The 17,191-nt window shown below is 47.9% G+C and overlaps 4 protein-coding genes across 4 annotated transcripts; 3 read left to right on the forward strand and 1 right to left on the reverse strand.

Annotated features, from left to right (window-relative positions):
• Positions 1–1,063: 1,063 nt before the first annotated feature.
• On the forward strand, positions 1,064–4,261 carry N7500_006121 (Peptide methionine sulfoxide reductase MrsB; the record flags this gene model as incomplete). The annotated part of the gene is made up of 5 exons (XM_056677265.1): positions 1,064–1,093; positions 1,192–2,799; positions 3,270–3,495; positions 3,569–3,935; positions 4,225–4,261. 5 exons carry the CDS (start codon positions 1,064–1,066, stop codon positions 4,259–4,261), a joined length of 2,268 nt encoding a protein of 755 aa, XP_056532265.1.
• Positions 4,262–4,314: 53 nt separating this feature from the next.
• N7500_006122 (uncharacterized protein) lies at positions 4,315–6,280 on the forward strand (the record flags this gene model as incomplete). The annotated part of the gene is made up of 5 exons (XM_056677266.1): positions 4,315–4,423; positions 4,522–4,690; positions 4,742–4,786; positions 4,847–4,949; positions 5,003–6,280. The coding sequence occupies 5 exons, from the start codon at positions 4,315–4,317 to the stop codon at positions 6,278–6,280; spliced, it is 1,704 nt and encodes a 567-aa protein (XP_056532266.1).
• Positions 6,281–8,546: 2,266 nt separating this feature from the next.
• On the forward strand, positions 8,547–13,327 carry N7500_006123 (uncharacterized protein; the record flags this gene model as incomplete). Its single annotated transcript, XM_056677267.1, has 8 exons — positions 8,547–8,741; positions 8,803–9,590; positions 9,641–11,352; positions 11,424–11,746; positions 11,792–11,955; positions 12,015–12,064; positions 12,132–12,528; positions 12,577–13,327. The coding sequence occupies 8 exons, from the start codon at positions 8,547–8,549 to the stop codon at positions 13,325–13,327; spliced, it is 4,380 nt and encodes a 1,459-aa protein (XP_056532267.1).
• Positions 13,328–13,795: 468 nt separating this feature from the next.
• N7500_006124 (putative integral membrane protein) lies at positions 13,796–15,120 on the reverse strand (the record flags this gene model as incomplete). Its single annotated transcript, XM_056677268.1, has 4 exons — positions 13,796–14,211; positions 14,297–14,364; positions 14,419–14,792; positions 14,860–15,120. 4 exons carry the CDS (start codon positions 15,118–15,120, stop codon positions 13,796–13,798), a joined length of 1,119 nt encoding a protein of 372 aa, XP_056532268.1.
• Positions 15,121–17,191: the final 2,071 nt, after the last annotated feature.

Genomic DNA, 17,191 nt, shown 5'->3' on the forward strand with positions numbered 1-17,191 from the left:
TCTTTCTCTTTATAGTAGGGCGTTATGCGTAAGTCAAATATAAGAAGGTTTTTGCAAGAATGAATTTTACATCGGACATACATATTAGTCCTGATACATTTGAGTTACTGGATTGGAGTGGGGTTTCTACTTATCTACTTACTCCTCATCGCTTTTCGATGAAGAAATATAAACCTGTTGTATGGGAGGATTCGGCTAATGGTTTTTGAACGGCAAGCTGGAATCAAGTCATCTCATTTGGAATAATGTGATTTCACGTTATGTCACCTGCTGTTTCATGATTCAAACTTTGAAGACCCTAACATATTGTATGAAGTAATGATAATCCGAGTACAACTAGAGCTAATTGTACACTGTGGTGATAGCTGATGTTGAAATGGGTTACCTACGTACCTAGGGTCCCAATGTATATGTGGGAGAGGAAACAGAACCAGCGGAACCTATAGTTATAGAAACGAACAAGCACTGCACCATCTAAGGCAATCTAGGAAGTCAATAAAGGGTGGCCTCTGCATATAGACTAACTCCTTCGTGCATAATTAAAAGCCTTGGCTTCATAGACACTACGGTTGCTGACATGCGGCAGATAGAGGGATCTATGTAGGTGTAAGTATGGATTCAAGGGTTCTTGCATAGTTGAAGCACATTCAAGTAGAAAGGTTCTTGTTGGAAGTCTTTAAAGCATAAAGGGACAACACCTTTGTCTCTTAATATCCGGTTGGCTTTATGTTTGAGGTTTAGTCACTTCGTTTTAAGCGTTCCCATTACCACGGCACGTGATCTGCGCGTGCATGCGACTTCCTACCTGGGCTACCCCATCCACGTGACCATAGCACGTGACTGCCACATGGATCTGTGATTGGTTTCCCAATCATGATGACCCACATTGATCTCGGTATCTCTACCTATCTTATCGGATGTATCAAGATCATCACCAAAAAAGCCACTTTTCACCTTCGTCACTCCTGCCAACGTCACTTGCAATTGTCCAACCTCACAGTTCTCCACAGGGAATGAGACAAGTACTTTACACATCACTGTAACCAAATCCACCACTACAGCCATGGGGGACCACGACGGTGAGCTCTTTAAGGTATGTCGCGTCCCACTGGTTCACGCACAGTTGAAGCAGAGCTTGTTGCTGCATTGCTTGCTTATCAGGCTCTGGTCTAACGTTGGATCCCTATTTAGGAGCTTGAAAGCACCTACTGTCCGCCAATTGATCCTGCATTGTTTGTTGCGATCGTCTCAGACTTTGACTTGGCGATCCCCGCTCAAGTTGAACAGTTGCATGAAACCCTAGACGTGCTGAACGCGTCTGCTGTCGAGCAAGAGGACTTGCCATTTGATCCCACAGGCACAACCAATCTCCGAAACTCTGATGTCTCAGGATCTTTGATCGATGAATCATCCAACGATGCTCCCTCAGATTTTACAAGCTGGCCATCGCTTGACGATCCGGAACAAGATGGCAACAACCCCGACAACGTCAGTCATGAGGCTCAGAGGCTCAGAGGCTCTAAGCTTGCATACACATTCTTGGGTATGACGACTGCTGACAAGGCACAAAATTTGATCAGCATGTTCCCGAGTATCACCCGCCTAGAAGCTGAACGCATTCTTGAAGACTGTCACGACAACCTTAGTCGTTCCATGGATGTCTTGCTCAATCTTGCTTTTATCGAAGAGACACAAATTGCCAAAGCAGTTCCTCAGGAAACTCCCAAAGAGACCGCTCAGGACAGCCAATCATCCGTTCCCAAGTCAATTGATGGCTTCCAGGCGAAGGACGATTTGAACAGCGGCGGCAAGAAATCCCGAAAGAAGAATAAGCAACAGAAACAACGTCGAGTCGAGTTGGCTTCTCAGGCCATGAACAACACCGCCACTAATAAATGGGAGGCAGGAAAGAAGGACATCGACTTCCTGTCCTCGCGGGCGTGTGCTCTGCAGAGGGAGAAAATTGCATCGACTTATCATGAAAACTCAATGTCACTCTGTGCAACAATCAGAGCCTTGGCACAGGCCCATGCACCCAAGGACATCCATGAGATTGAGGATGACCCTGTACTCGTCACACAAGTTGGGGAGCTCAGTCACAAGTACCCCGGCGTCCAACCCACAACTCTAATTGGCTTGATTCGACTCTCAAATAATCAGATTTCAGCCGTAGATGACCTGGCCGACACCTTGTCTCGTCGGCCTGATCTTACGTCTGTTTCAAATATCATCAGTTTTGTCTCGTCTCCGGTCACCCTTGACGACGAGGAAGAGAATGTGGCTCCCGCTCAGCAGATAGATACTGCTTCGGATTTCATGGACTTCAACGCCGCTGCCGCTGCCGCCAACTCTCACTTCGCAGCCCGATCAGCTGCCCTCGCCCAAGCATCCCAGTCCGCCCGCCGCGCCCGCTCCAACCCCCTCTATGGAGGCGCTTCTGCCTATTACCGGGATGTCGGAAACGAGCAACGTCAGCTCGCCATGCGCCATTTGGCGACAGCTTCCGACCGGCTGGTGGCTCGCCAGTCGTCGCATTCTGACCTGGATCTGCATGGCGTGACAGTCGCCAATGCGGTCAGAATCGCTCGCGATAAGGTGCAGGCATGGTGGGATGGACTGGGAGATCAGAAGTATGTTCGTGGGGGAGGTCAGAGCTCCCACGGTGGGTTCAATATTGTGTGTGGTGTTGGTAACCACTCTCTCGACCGCAAATCACACATTGGACCTGCCGTGTGGAACATGCTGCAGAAAGAGGGTTGGCGTGTGGAGCTCAACCGGGGCTCCATGCTGGTGACCGGAGTGAACCGCCGTTGAAGTTTCTTTGGCTTGTCCTTTTCTTTTTTTTTTTTTTTTTTTCAATCTTCTTTATGTCTGATTTGATGTTGAGATACCCCTGCACTGCTGGAGTTTTCCCAGGTGGGACCTGGTGCCATTTTGAATGAAAAGCATTTATGAACAAAATTAAACAACCGACTTTGGAATAATGTAGATCTGGGGATATACATAAATCTATTTCATGCTATATATCTTGGGAGCAATGTCTAGGCCTGAAAGAGTCCCCGACAGTCTCCCCGCATGATGACGTAAAGGCCCCAACATCAGGCGCCGATATGGGATTAGCCTCACTCCACTCTCATTGCAGGTGCTTCAGTTGCCAGTCACTGCTTATTCTTTTTTCACCTTGCTATAAACGTTGCCTCTACGGTTCATTAGTCTTCTCTATGCGACCCCAATTATCCCGTAATCTTATTTCGCCCTTGAGACACCAGACTATCCCTATCCGACTTGCACCGACATTTTGCTCCTCCCGATTCTTGTCCTCGACGCGCAAGCCTCCGCATTCGAAGACAAGCAACAAGGTGCTTAGAGCTGCACCAACCATTCCGTTTTTTGGTGCCTTCTTCAGTTCCAATCACAACTCTGAGAAATCAACCGACTCTATGTCGCCCCCCGACCAGAGAAGTGAAGACCAGTGGAGAGCTGTTTTGAATCCAGGTTCGTACACCGCGAAGGGGCTTGAAGTCGGAGGCGATACCTGCTTGATCTGTGCTCACACAAATGGCTATAGAACAGTTCCGTATCCTCCGTGAAAAGGGTACTGAGCGCCCTGGCACCGGTGAATATGATTCCCACTACCCGTCGAAGGGCGTCTATAATTGCGCTGGTTGCGATGCGCCGCTTTACACTGCCGACCACAAGTTCAAATCTGGCTGTGGCTGGCCAGCATACTTTGACTCTATCCCTGGTGCTGTAACTAGACATGTTGATAGCACATTTGGTATGAAGCGGACCGAGATCGTGTGCACTAACTGCGGGGGTCACCTCGGCCATGTATTTGAGGGTGAGGGTTATCAGACCCCCACGGATGAGCGTCATTGTGTCAACAGCGTCAGTCTGCGCTTTACAGAAGATACTAGCGCTTTGAAGAATCCTCAGTCCAAAGCTTGATGCGATTTCATGAGGTTCGATCATCGTGCGGGAACTAAGGCTGCAGAAAGGCCGACATGCATGATACGGAGAGGCGTGAGTGGACCAACCAGGTGTTATAGATCTCAGCTCTAAAGAGATTATTCAAGTGGATATTCAAGTAAATAGTACAATATAGCTGATGTGTTTTTTCTTCTAAACATGTATTTACTACTATTGGCTAATGACCCATGTTACTTTATATCAAACTGCGTGACTGGCATTTTCCCCCATCCGTATCCACACCCGCAGCCTTAGGCCGCAACTGTGCCGACCGCCACCTAAGAATAATTAGGTTGCTCTCATTGTTCCCTATCCATTTCACCCATCAATTCTTGAGGCGCTATTATGTCTCGACGTCCTACTCCAGGCCAAGCGGCCCAAAACTCGCAGACTATCAAGGCTCTGCTGAAACTCGAGCACAACAAGATATGTGCCGACTGTAAACGGAACAAGCGTCGGTGATCCCCGATCCCCTCCTTGAGTTGCGCCCACGCTGGCTTCATCTCTGAGGATTTTTCTTGGCGCTCATATACTGAATTGTCTTCCGAATAGATCCGCGATGGGCTTCCTGGAACCTGGGAGTCTTTGTGTGCATCCGGTGCTCGGGCATCCACAGGGGTATGGGCACGCATATCAGCCGAGTCAAGTCCGTAGATCTCGATGCGTGGACCGATGAACAACTTCAGAGCGTTGTGAGATGGGGCAATGGAAGAGCCAATAAGTTCGTCGCAACCAATTGACTGTCTACTGGGCATGGGTTAATAGAATACAGATACTGGGAAGCCAAACTAGCACCCGGCCACGTTCCCTCTGATGCGTAAGTGCATTTGAACGGTCGATCGGTGATGACAGCGTTTCTGACAACTGAGGTGAACAGGAAAATCGAGAATTTCATTCGGACGAAATACGAGAGCAAGCGATGGGTAATGGACGGTGAGATGCCGGACCCTTCCACCCTGGATGACGGCGATGACGATCTGGTGAGTGATCGCACGATAGACCAGCCAGTTAGCAGCAATCACTAACCGACCAGCCTCTTGCGGTCGTACAGGAGAAAGCAAAGATTGAACGTTCTGGTTCGCAACGAGTCCCTGCTCCCAGCCAGCCCCCGGCACACCGTCAACAAGCCTCGATTGATTTATTCGGCGACGATATCTCTCCTCCGCCTCGCCCTAGCACAACTGGACCTACTCCGCGTGCGCCACCCAGACAAGCACAGCCTGCACCAGCCAAGACCCACAAGCCTAATGATTCATTGCTGGGTCTCGACTTCTTTGGTAGCACCCAGCCTTCCACTGGTAGTCACCCGTCTAGCACAGCATCCACACCAGCACCACCAGCCGGAATGTCTCGGCCAGACCTCAAACAGTCAATCTTGTCATTGTACTCGAAGCCGCAGCCAGCACAACCCGTACAGCACCAGCGGGGCAACTCATTCGGCGCCATGTCCTCGCCTCCTGCCCCCTCCCCTTCGTCTCACATGGGCGGTCTAACGGACGCATTTAGTGGACTGAGCTTCCCGACTACTACTTCTCCCCCATCCGCCAAAGCCGCCGAGAAGCCATCGGCATTCTCTAATCTTTCATCTTTCGGCGGCGCCAAGTCGACCCCTGCTGCCCCGAAGGTCACATCGCCCTCGGGATCTGCGGGCGGAGATTTCTTTGATAGCTTAACTTCTCCGACCGTGTCAGCCTCGAAGCCCCAGTCCCGAACGACTTCCGTCTCTTCCCATGGGCAAGATTTCGGATTCGGCGGGTTTACCTCCCCGACTGTCAAGCCTAACCCTCCATCATCCTCCCTGTCGAATGATCTGTTTGGATTTTCTTCGCCTCCTCCTGCATCTGCCTCCCCGGTTTCACCCCCAAAGTCTACTGCAACCTCTCCTCAGCAGGAAATGAAGTCTGCGTTCAATATTTCTGCTCCCCCGATGCAGCCCCCCGCACCCCCTAGAGCCCCATCGGCCAGCGCCGCGAACACAGCAGCAGCCAGCATGATGTCTGGAAGCATTGATCCATGGGGCGGTAACGCATGGAGCACACCAGATCCTGCCCCAGCGCCTGCTGCTTCAGTACGCTCGCCTGCATCTATGATGAAGGTCCCTGACACTTTGACCCCGAACGACGTGGGCCACGGCTGGGGCGCGCCCAGTGCTGCTTCCAAGCCCGCGCCCACTGTGGCAGCGGACGAGGACTTCGGCGGCTGGGCCAGCGCCGCCCCAGTCTCCAACCCTACCTCCACAAGCACGAATAACAACAAGACGTCTGGTGGATTTGGCGGATCTGATGACCTCTTCTCCAATGTTTGGGAGTAAATTATATCCTCGTTGCAAAAGATCCAGAGTTCACGAGCATCTTGAGGTTTCTAGGATTTGCATGATGACATCTGCCTATTTGCAAGCATAATTTCGCATTGCACATTGCACATATGGGTGCCCGTCGTTTTCAAGATTATTCCCTAGAACTATTTTCTCTTTTCTCTTTTTTTGCATCCTTGTCACGAGCCTTTGGTCTTGAAATACGGGCGGCTTTCGAATGTACAATGGGCGGGTCTCATGCATACTGAATGATCAGCTCGTTTTGTTCGCTTCGACATCTGTACACTTGTTACAATGCATTCATAATACCCTAGATCTCGTGTTCGAAAGGATTTGTCGGTAGCCCATGTTAGTAATTGTTGTAATAACTAGACCTATGCATTTTACTTGAAGTTATTTTCCACCTTGCTTTAGTGGCCTAATATGCTGTAGCATACGGGCATTTGAAGTATGCGCCTTGATTGATCTGCGTTAAGGCCTCGGGGGTCTAGGAAAGAATTAGCAAGTGTGTCTTGGTCGAGGCGATAGAAATACTATTGGTGTTTGCTTCTATGATGGCCTCCTAGTCTTCATTTAGTAGAGACGAAATCAAATTGTTATTGGCATGTCTTTTTCTGTTGGTTGGATAACTTTCAAACCGCCAGTGCGCTATAGTAGATTTCGGCAGTATGTTGCAGTATGTTTTGCAATATCAGAATGTCATACATCTGAAGATGCTAATGTCGCGCTAATTCTCCATCATATGTTATACAAGGAGAGTCGTCTGCGCAGTTTAGGCTCTTTCCTTCTTTTTCTCTCTACTATCAAACTAGAAAACGGAAAAGGGAAAGGAAGTATCTACTAAAAAAAACCACTGAGAAGACCGCTAACAAGATGACATACAACGTAGGACCGTAATAGAGGCAACCAAGTATTCTTGTCCGTAAAAGCTCAAAACATAAGTTTAATGCCTGATAATTGAGCCCTGAGTTATTGTATCCTTTACGCTAGATGGGTCAATGCTTAACCACTTGAATCCAAGTATTCTCTGTTCTAAGTTCTATTCTATATACTTTTACGTTCAGGTTGTTCGTATTATAACTCTTTCTTCAACCCGTATAGCAAATTTATAGTTTAAACCGAGTGATCAGCTATGGGAAAATCTGTTATGGCGCACTGGCGTTCAAAAATGGCCACTGGCCCCGTCATCTTCTACCCTATACCATAGGGAATCATCACCATCATCAAGTTACCTACTAGCACGCCTTCCAAGAGCACCAGGGGCTCCTAAGCTCAACATCCCGAGTGTCGACATTTCAATGCCAAGCTGACCTTTAACCAAGCTCGCAGCTCCACAAAAAAGAGCAAGTTGAGCCTCACATCGGCCGGTTTCTTGGCGATGTCAACATCCACATCATCTACTACTAAGAAGAGACTGAAGAGCTTCCTGACAATTTCAATGATGGGCGTCCTGACGGAATCAGGAGCTTGACAAACGTCAGATTTGCTCATGAGTTATCCAGATCGGAGCCAGCCTCAGCGCCAGCGCCACCGCTGCCGAGATTGTGGTAGATGGTCACGTTGACGTCGAAGTCCTGGTCTGCTAAATCCTGCCACTAGCGGGGACATCCCGTCGAGACAGTCTCTTCAGTGGGTCTATGGAGTGAACTGATTAGTATTTCAAGATCTTTCTTTATTTTCCTTTTTGTGTAGTGTTTTGTCCAAGTAGGGATATATATATATACGGTTACTATGTGCCGCTTTTATCTTCAAAAATTGCCCCCCGATGCTTCCGCTGACCCAATGTACTATGTCATGGTATTGCTCTATAGCATAGCAGAGGGATTCAATGGGGTCTCATTTGTCGAACGTCCTTACCGGTGCTCATACGTTCAAAATGGCCGGATTGATGCCTTTGATGAATTTACACATCAGAATTTACTGTGTTTTCTTAATTTCTTTTTTCTCTCAATTTAATTCTTTTCAGAGGGAAACAAATAGAAGCCCATGTGTATGACTGCGCATAATGTGTGCTTACGGTCCAACTCCGAACCCCGATCCCTGCCTCTAGCGCCATTGATTTCTCATCAAGCCTCTATATTAGGCCTCTCGCGCCTTAATATCTTGAGATTTCCCAGCGATTTGTGCTGAAGGATTCTCCTACTTTCTTGTCTTCATGCCCTATGGGTCCATTCACGATGCCTTGACTCGCTTTTGTCCTTCGCTAGAGCATCTGATAATCCAAGTCATTCCAGGTGCCTGATAGCTTGTTACTTAGTACGAAATGCCTTTCAATTCCCAAAATGGTTCGCTTTTTGAACAGAACGGCGAGCAATTTGACTTCAACGTGGACTTTGAGCAGGTCTTCTTCTCCATCATCCCGTCTGCCCTCTTCATAGTGCTCGCAGCATGGAGAATTGTTTCTCTTGCTCGAAAGCCCACCATGGTCAACGCTTCTGCCTTTCGGCTAGGGAAAATGGTGTGTATTATTCTAAATTACCCCACCCCCTAAGTACAGCAGCTTGCTGATATCGTTCCAGAGTGCCATTACAGTGTACGCTGTGCTGCAAATTGCGCTCGTCATCCTGGCCGCTGCAGGTCACTTCGACGCCACAGCCATGTTCATAGCGACCTCAGCCCTCAAGCTGCTAGCGGCTTTTATCATGCTTCCTCTGAGTGATGTTGAGCACACTCGATCACCTCGACCGTCTATGCTATTGATGGGATACCTGCTCTTAACGCTTCTACTAGACGGAGCCCAGTCGAGAACTCTCTACCTGTCCTCCACTCTGGCTACGGAGCGCGCCTACAGCAATCTATTTACTGCTGCTTTGGCTGTTAAAGCTGTCGTGCTACTGCTGGAATCCCAGCATAAGTCCAGGTGGATTCAGGCTGGTTGGAACAAAGATGAGCATAGCCCAGAGGAAACCAGTGGCATAATATCCATTGGTGTCTTCTTTTGGCTCAACCGCTTGTTCCTGTCCGGATACAGCAAAGTCCTTTCCGTCAATGATTTGTACCCCCTGGACGGTGCCATGGACCCAACAAGCCTCCACGAGAAATTCTCTCAACATCTAGACATGGACAAGATGAAGGGCGACAAATTCGGTCTGACCAAGGCCCTCATTCGTACACTTATAGGACCACTTCTCCTCCCTGTCATCCCCCGCTTGGCCCTCTTCGGCTTTTCTATCGCTCAGCCGCTGTTCATTGAGGGGCTTCTAGACTACCTTTCAAAGGATGAGCTCAACCCAAACTTTGGCTATGGATTAATTGGCGCCAGCTTTTTGATCTATACCGGAATTGCTATCAGCTGGGCCTTCTACCGGTAGGCGCTTAGTGAGTGGATTATTTAGGCACCGCTAACATATATACAAGATATTATCATCATCGCATGCGCACTATGCTAAGGTCTATCCTCGTTACTGAGACCTTTATCACGGCCACAAGAGCTCGCATCGGAGCCGACGACAGCGCAGCGCTAACTCTCATGAGTACCGATCTTGAGAGAATTAGAATAGGCTTCCGACAACTACATGATATCTGGGCAAGTCTGATCCAGGTAGTGCTATGTGCGTGGATGTTGAATGGCCGCCTTGGCGTTGTCTTCGTCGTTCCTATCGTCGTCGTGGTTCTCTGCTTCTTGGGCCTAGTCATTCTGATGAATTTTATCGGTACGGCACAGAGAAGATGGATGTCACTAGTCCAGAAGCGCGTTGGCCTGACGGCTGCTATCATTTCCAGCATGAAGAACCTCAAGATATCCGGTCTTTCCTCGTCCGTGAGCACGTTCGTGCAGAAGCTGCGCGTCGAGGAGCTTATAGCGGGAGTTCATTACCGCAAGATCTATATTGGGGCGGCGGTCTTTGGGTTCATTCCGCTGCTCATTAGCCCGGCCGTGACATTTGCCTTTGCCCAGAACCAACACCAACTAGACTCATCGAAGATATTCACAAGTCTCTCTTTCTTGACCCTCATGACGCAGCCTCTATCGCAGATTTTCCAGAGTATTCCCGAAGTTATCTCTGGCCTGGCTTGTATTGGCCGAATTCAGGCATTTCTGGAGTGCGAGACTCGCGAAGACTTTCGTCAAGTCGTAGCCTCCTCTGAAAAAGGCTTTGAAAAGAGCTCGCTCAACCGTGAGCCTTCATACGAGTCCGAAGTGGTTATTGAGAAGGGGAGCTTCGGCTGGGAACAAGACAAGTTCATCCTACAAGACATCAACACCAAAATACCAAAGTCATCTCTTACCCTTGTTGTCGGACCAATTGGATCGGGCAAGTCTACACTTTGCAAGGCACTACTTGGAGAGATTCCCTTTCACCAAGGTAGAGTCACACTAGGTGCAAGGGCCGTGGTCGGATTCTGCGACCAGGCTGCGTTTATAATGAATGGAACCATCAAGGAGAACATAATAGGCTTCTCTCCTGTGGATGAGGATAGATATGCACAGGTGGCTGAGGCAACAGCTCTCAAATTTGACTTCAACACCCTACCACAAGGCGATGAAACAAACGTGGGATCCGACGGTATCTCCCTATCCGGAGGCCAGAAGCAGCGCATTTCCCTAGCACGGGCCCTATACTTACAAGCCCACTTCCTTATTCTCGACGACGTCTTCAGTGGCTTAGATGCGGACACCGAAGAGCAAGTCTTCCGTCAAGTCTTTGGACCAGAAGGATTGTTGAGACGCCGCCAAACCACTGTCTTACTCTGTACGCACAGCGTTCGACATCTACAGGCGGCAGACTACATTATAGCCCTTGGGGACGGTGGCATTAGTGAGCAAGGCACATTCAACACACTGATAGCTGGTGGTGGCTATGTTCACCGTCTGGGCCTGAAGAGATCCGAAAGCGAGACGTCCTCGGAGGAATTAAGTATCGAAAAGAGCGCAGAGGAATCTTCGTCGCCGGTGAAAAATGAAAAAGCGGCCAAGCTTACTGTTGACCCTAATATTGACGCATCGCGGCAAGTTGGAGATGGCACCGTGTATAAGCATTATATCAGAAGTATGGGGTGGCTGCTCGCAGGATCTGCCGTTTTCTTTGCTGTGCTCTGGGGCTTCTTCTTGAACTTTTCGACTATCTGTAAGTATTCCAAATCCTTTGATATGGGGTTGGTTCCAAAGCAGCTCTCAGAGGCTGACGGTCTACTGCAGGGCTTACGTACTGGGTTGGGGACATAAAATCGCAAAGTCCAGCCCACTCTTCGAGTTACTGGGCCGGAATCTACGCGCTCTTTCAGATCTGTGCTTTGATCTCGCTGTTCTTACTTGGTGCCTCCATTTGGATAGTATCCATCAAACGTGCTGGCGCCAACCTGCATGAAGACATCTTAAAGACGCTGTTTCGTGCACCACTTCGCTTTTTCACTGAAACCGACATAGGTGTCACGACTAATCTATTTTCACAAGATTTGAATCTCATTGACACGGAGCTGCCAGATGCCACCGTCAATACCCTGTTCTCGATAATCCAACGCGTGACGAATCAAGACCTGAGTCTAGCAGCTAACATGCATGGATAGATCACACAAGTTGTTGGGCAAATGGCTGTTATGCTCGCGTCGTCTCCCTATTTGGCTATCGCCTTCCCATTTCTCGCCGCCCTGCTTTACGTTCTACAAAAGTTTTACCTGCGCACTTCGAGGCAGCTTCGATTGCTCGACCTGGAAGCCAAGAGCCCGCTATAGTAAGTGAATGGGAGCGTACCGTCAAGTATATTCACTATCGTTGCTGACACACGCTTAGCACACACTTTCTTGATATTGTCAAAGGCATCACAACATTGCGGGCATTCGGTAAGTACCAATCATTACACCTGCTGCGCATTAATTAGATGATTTGTTGCTCACAAATTCTACACAGGCTTCATTCATGAAGATATCAAAAAGAATGCTCGTCTTCTCACTTCGAGCCAGCGGCCTTCGTATCTCCTTCTTATGATCCAGGAATGGCTGAATGTCGTTCTGGATGTGGTAGTCATGCTGTTAGCAGTAGCGCTAACAACGTTCGCCGTGCGCTTTCATTCTAACTCTGCTTTCGCCGGTGCCGCTCTGTACAGTCTTCTGAGTTTTGGAGAGAACCTTGCTGGCATTGTTCTGTTTTGGACCAATCTTGAAACCTCACTTGGCGCAATTGCCAGACTAAAGACATTTAACGAGACCGTAATACCCGAAGACAGAGATGAAGAGGACATCGACGCACCCGAACCGTGGCCTCAGCGTGGGGTGGTGGAACTGAAGGGTGTTTCGGCAAAATATGAGTAAGGATCATAGACCCCATACTAAAACAATGCTAACTATGTTATTAGCGCTGACAATGGTGATGATGTGGCCAAAAGCCTAGCTCTCCGCGATATCCACCTGACCATCAACTCTGGAGAAAAGGTTGCTATTTGTGGTCGCACAGGTAGCGGCAAATCTAGTCTTGTCGCTTTAATTCTCAAGCTCCTCGATCCGATATCCGCCACGGCGGAAAACATTGTGATTGACGATTTACCGCTCCATCGACTAAATCGATCCGTGCTGCGTCAGCGCATCATCGCAGTGCCCCAAGAGGCCGTCTTCTTACCCGACGGATCTACAGTCCAGAAGAATCTTGATATTGCCGAGGAGGCCACCCTAAATGAGTGTAGAACTGTGCTCGAGTCCGTCGGCTTATGGGACATTGTTGAGGAAAGAGGTGGCCTAGCCGGAGGAATGAATGCTTCGAGTTTCAGCGCTGGACAGCGGCAGCTGCTCTCATTTGGCCGAGCCCTGCTCAGACACTCAGTTCGAGAGCGCAAGTTTGGGGCCGCTGGGAAACTAGGTGGCATCCTGCTTCTAGACGAAGTAAGTTCAAGCGTGGACCAAAAGACGGAACGCATCATGCAGGAGATTATTAGAACCGAGTTTACAAACTACACGGTCATTGCGGTCAGCCACCGACTGGACATGATTATGGACTTTGACAGGGTGGTGGTTATGGATACTGGCGATATTGTGGAGGTGGGCAAGCCGGCCGTGTTAGCGCAAGAGACTGGAACTAGATTTGGTGAGCTTGTCAGAGCAGGGAACAAGTAGACATGGGGGTCTTAATGCAGTATTCGGTCAGATTGTTTGAATAGGAGAGTAGCAGTACGTTTGGAATTTAGCAATTTGTGTTGCAAATTTCCTTTCATAATCTTTTCAATACTGCATGTATTGGGAACTAGGACTATACTGTCAGTGCTGAAGAAGAGTAGGATAACAAAGGCCAGCGACTGGACAGAACCGGATATATGTTTGATGTCTCGATTTGACCAAGCCTTAGCGGTCCTTTCAGCGGGCCTCTTGGTTATTCTTCTTTGACATCTTCAAGATAGTGTTCCCCTTTCCAGTCTTATAGCGTATAGGTAAGCGACAGAAAGAAGCGGAAAAGGCATACTTTGTGCAACAGATATATATGACCTCCGATGTATGAGATAAAAGAGAGTACTACCAAACCAAAAGTAGGAAGCAATAAATATATTTAAAGAATGAACTCATTAGGCCAACCCAAATCATTATAGATCAAAAGCTATGCTTCTTCACCAACTCCTTCGTACTACCCATATCATCATTGACAGCAATCTTTGAATGCGAGGTTCTCTCTTGCGTGACATTAGTCGTAACCTTAATACCCACAAAGACCTCCTTCACAGGCTCCTTAGTATAGCTATTAAAGGAGCCAGATAGCGAAAGATCTTCTAGATCATGATCGTATCCTAGGCTATGATCACGCCCACCAACGACAGAAGCTAGGACCTGCGTGTTGCCGTCTCCTGTTATGGCGCTGCGGCCGTTTCGTGAAGGTCGTGCGGTCTTGCTGCGGTAGCCGTTGCTTCGGGTGGAGAAAATGTGCGGTAGGAACTTGGAGAGGAAGGCGCGTGTGCCCGGGAGACAGGCGCAGATAATTGCTACGTTGCACTCCACGGCAGACCATGTTGCTGCACCAACGTTATCATCTGGAGTATTTTGTTAATTTCGCTCGTGGGCCTGAAAAGGTCATTGGCAGGTGTTGTTAGTACTTACAAGTTGGGTCGTCTGAGTTTGAGATAACAAGGAGGGATTTGAGGCGGAGTATACTCGTAATCAGGACACTGGGAGAATCACTGTTAGCATTGTAGAGGAATCGCGTCATATGCTGGACTTACAATCCACCTAGCGCGAAAACAGCCATGAGAGCAAACTTTTGCCTCTTAGGCAGTTGAAGCGATTTCAGGACTGGCATTGGGTATATGAGAATGACAATATCTGTAATAATGTGGATAGCCGAGTTGGAAAACCACAAAGCTTTCTTATCAAAACAGAAACCTGGGACACTTGGATCCCCGAACTTGGCGAGAGGAACACAGTTAGCCCAGGCGCTAATGATGGTCCAGGTTCCGTAGACACCTAGAACACCGATCATGATCCAACATGCTAGGCGCATGCGTGGTGTGGAGAAGACTCGTTTGTATTGAAGAAGGATCGACATCTTTGTGCTGATGAGGCTTGTTTGGTATATAGGAATTGAGGCCCAAAAGTACTGGAAGGTAACTATGTCAATAAGACTGCACTGCGCAAGGGAAGTATTCTGCTGAGGTGGGGCGTACGATCATCTGAGCCTTGAAAATCGAGGCGGGAATATCAATGTAGTGCTCTCCCATGCCATGATAGACTTCGCCTACCATCAGGCCGAAGAAAATCCATGAGAAGCCTAAAGAGACTAGGACGACATAGTCGTCTGCCCCCATCTGCTTCACGAGAAATGCTCGCGTAAATATACGGACGGCAGTAATGAATGTCGCTATAGTCGTAAACACAATGCTAACGGCGAGGGCCTGGTGACCACGGGATGTTGATAATGTTGTCATCGTGTCATGAAGGCGTATATAAATGAGTGAAAGCCAAATGTCGTGCACAGATTGATTCTGAACAGGAAGGTATTCAATGCGCTGAAGGAGAGATCGCAAAGTTCCTCTATTGAATTATAGTAGATATGGACGCCACTTCGTCAATGTTCGAGACGAAGTCTCCCGGGATCATGGTGTGGGGGAATGGCCCGCTTCTTAATACATATGTATAAAAGAGGGAAAAAAGACTGAACTATTCCGCACAAAAAAGAAAAATATGTAGAGAGTAGAAAGCTAAGAGAAACACGAGATCCTCTCCACCCGATTTGAAGATCACCATTCAGCCACCGTGCTAGAAGAATAAACTATATAATTCTTGAAGAGATATTGATATTGGTCCCGTCAGCCTGGTCGTCAAATCCCAGAAACGCTGGCCCCATACTTGTCTGGTGATTATTAGAAACCCGAGACTATGTGATGACCAGTAGTCTCGTTTTGCATCATGATATACGAGAGAGTTGCCAGGATTTGAAGCAAAAATATATACGCGTGTCCAAATTGGGCATAGTCTCCACATGGCATGAACTCTGTCACCAGTGAAACGGCCTCTGATTCGTTGATAAGGCCACTGATCCATGGTAATCGCACGGTCAAAGACCACATAGACGGCCTATACATCCATAATAGGAAACTTTCCCCTTCTGATGTTTGCAATCGCACTAGACGCACATCCCTAAAACGTGGGAAGAATTGCTTTTTTTTTTCCATAATCTGGGATCAACTGGCTCACACAAATGTTCAAATAAGCCCGAGATCATTGGCCCCATAAACCGGGCCCCATAGTAGTGGCGTGAGTGCCTGTGAAGGTAAGCCAAGAACACTAGTCTAACAAAAAAAAACTAATCAGATATTTCACACAAAACGCAGGTGGGTTAAGCTGCAGGATGACTTTGCTTCATATCTGAACCGACCTACCGGTACTCTACTCCGTATGGTTTTTTCACATCATTTATTCATCTATCCGCCTTTCACTCGCTTGCATTTCATACTTGTTGTTCATTCTTGTATGGCTAAATGCCATTGTTGAATGTGTCCGCAAAATCAATAGTGTCAAATAATCCCCATTAAAACCCAAAGAAACAAGGGCAATAGTCCAAGTGGGGGGCAACCGTATTGTTCCTGCGATCTGCAAACACCTCTGCAGCCCAATTTGGTACCTGCACGATCCTGGACCCCAAAAAACTCCAATTTCGGGGAGTTCGGGGATATCTGTTGGTCATCAAAGCAGCTCAATAACATCTACTGCTTTAATCACAGCTGATCACTTTCTCGAACGCTTTATCTGTCGGTGAAATCCAAAAAAAAATTCATAATTGAATGCTGATCTAAATCAATTGATACCCCCAGCCGCTCTTCTCCGAAAAAATGCCGCGTGCACGGTGTCGGAGAATTTGAATCGATAACAGAGCATTGACCGTTAGATGATGCAATTTTTTGTCCATTATTGATTGATATTGTGATCTACTCATGCAAATCCATTCCTGGTTTAGAAACCTCGTCTGTAGAGCGATAAATGAGCCCCGCATGTCCGCTCTATACAACATACGCGCTGTATAATACAAACTATTCTCATTCCCGGTGACATTTCCATGGCCAATATTATCTTTCTAACCCTTTGAGATGCTTTTCTGGGTGTTGCTTCACAAATTTATTACTTGAATATTCTCGAAAATTTCCACTGAGTAGCTAAAACGCTAAGAATGGAGGAAAGATCCGATTGCTATATTCGGTAAATTTTCCTCATTGCTATTAATGTGTCTCTTTAGGGCATCCATTCTACCACCCGGGGTATTGAATCAACTCGCCCTTGAGCCAAAACACAAATATAAATGCCTTGATGGGATTACTGAAGTCCCTCACTGTCGCGATCTCCCGGGTATGGGTCTTGAAGTATGCGACTCGGTCGAACATTCCATACATCGTCACAATGCGAGGATACTTTGTAAAGAAGGGAAACAATCTATATTTTTCTCGTCTGCTATTTGGACATCGAGTTATGAGTTTGATAATGAAAAAGTAGCATTTTAGTATG

Source organism: Penicillium coprophilum (assembly GCF_028826855.1).
Source record: "Penicillium coprophilum strain IBT 35676 chromosome Unknown utg000004l_segment0_segment0, whole genome shotgun sequence".
In the NCBI taxonomy this organism is placed as follows: Eukaryota; Fungi; Ascomycota; class Eurotiomycetes; order Eurotiales; family Aspergillaceae; genus Penicillium; species Penicillium coprophilum.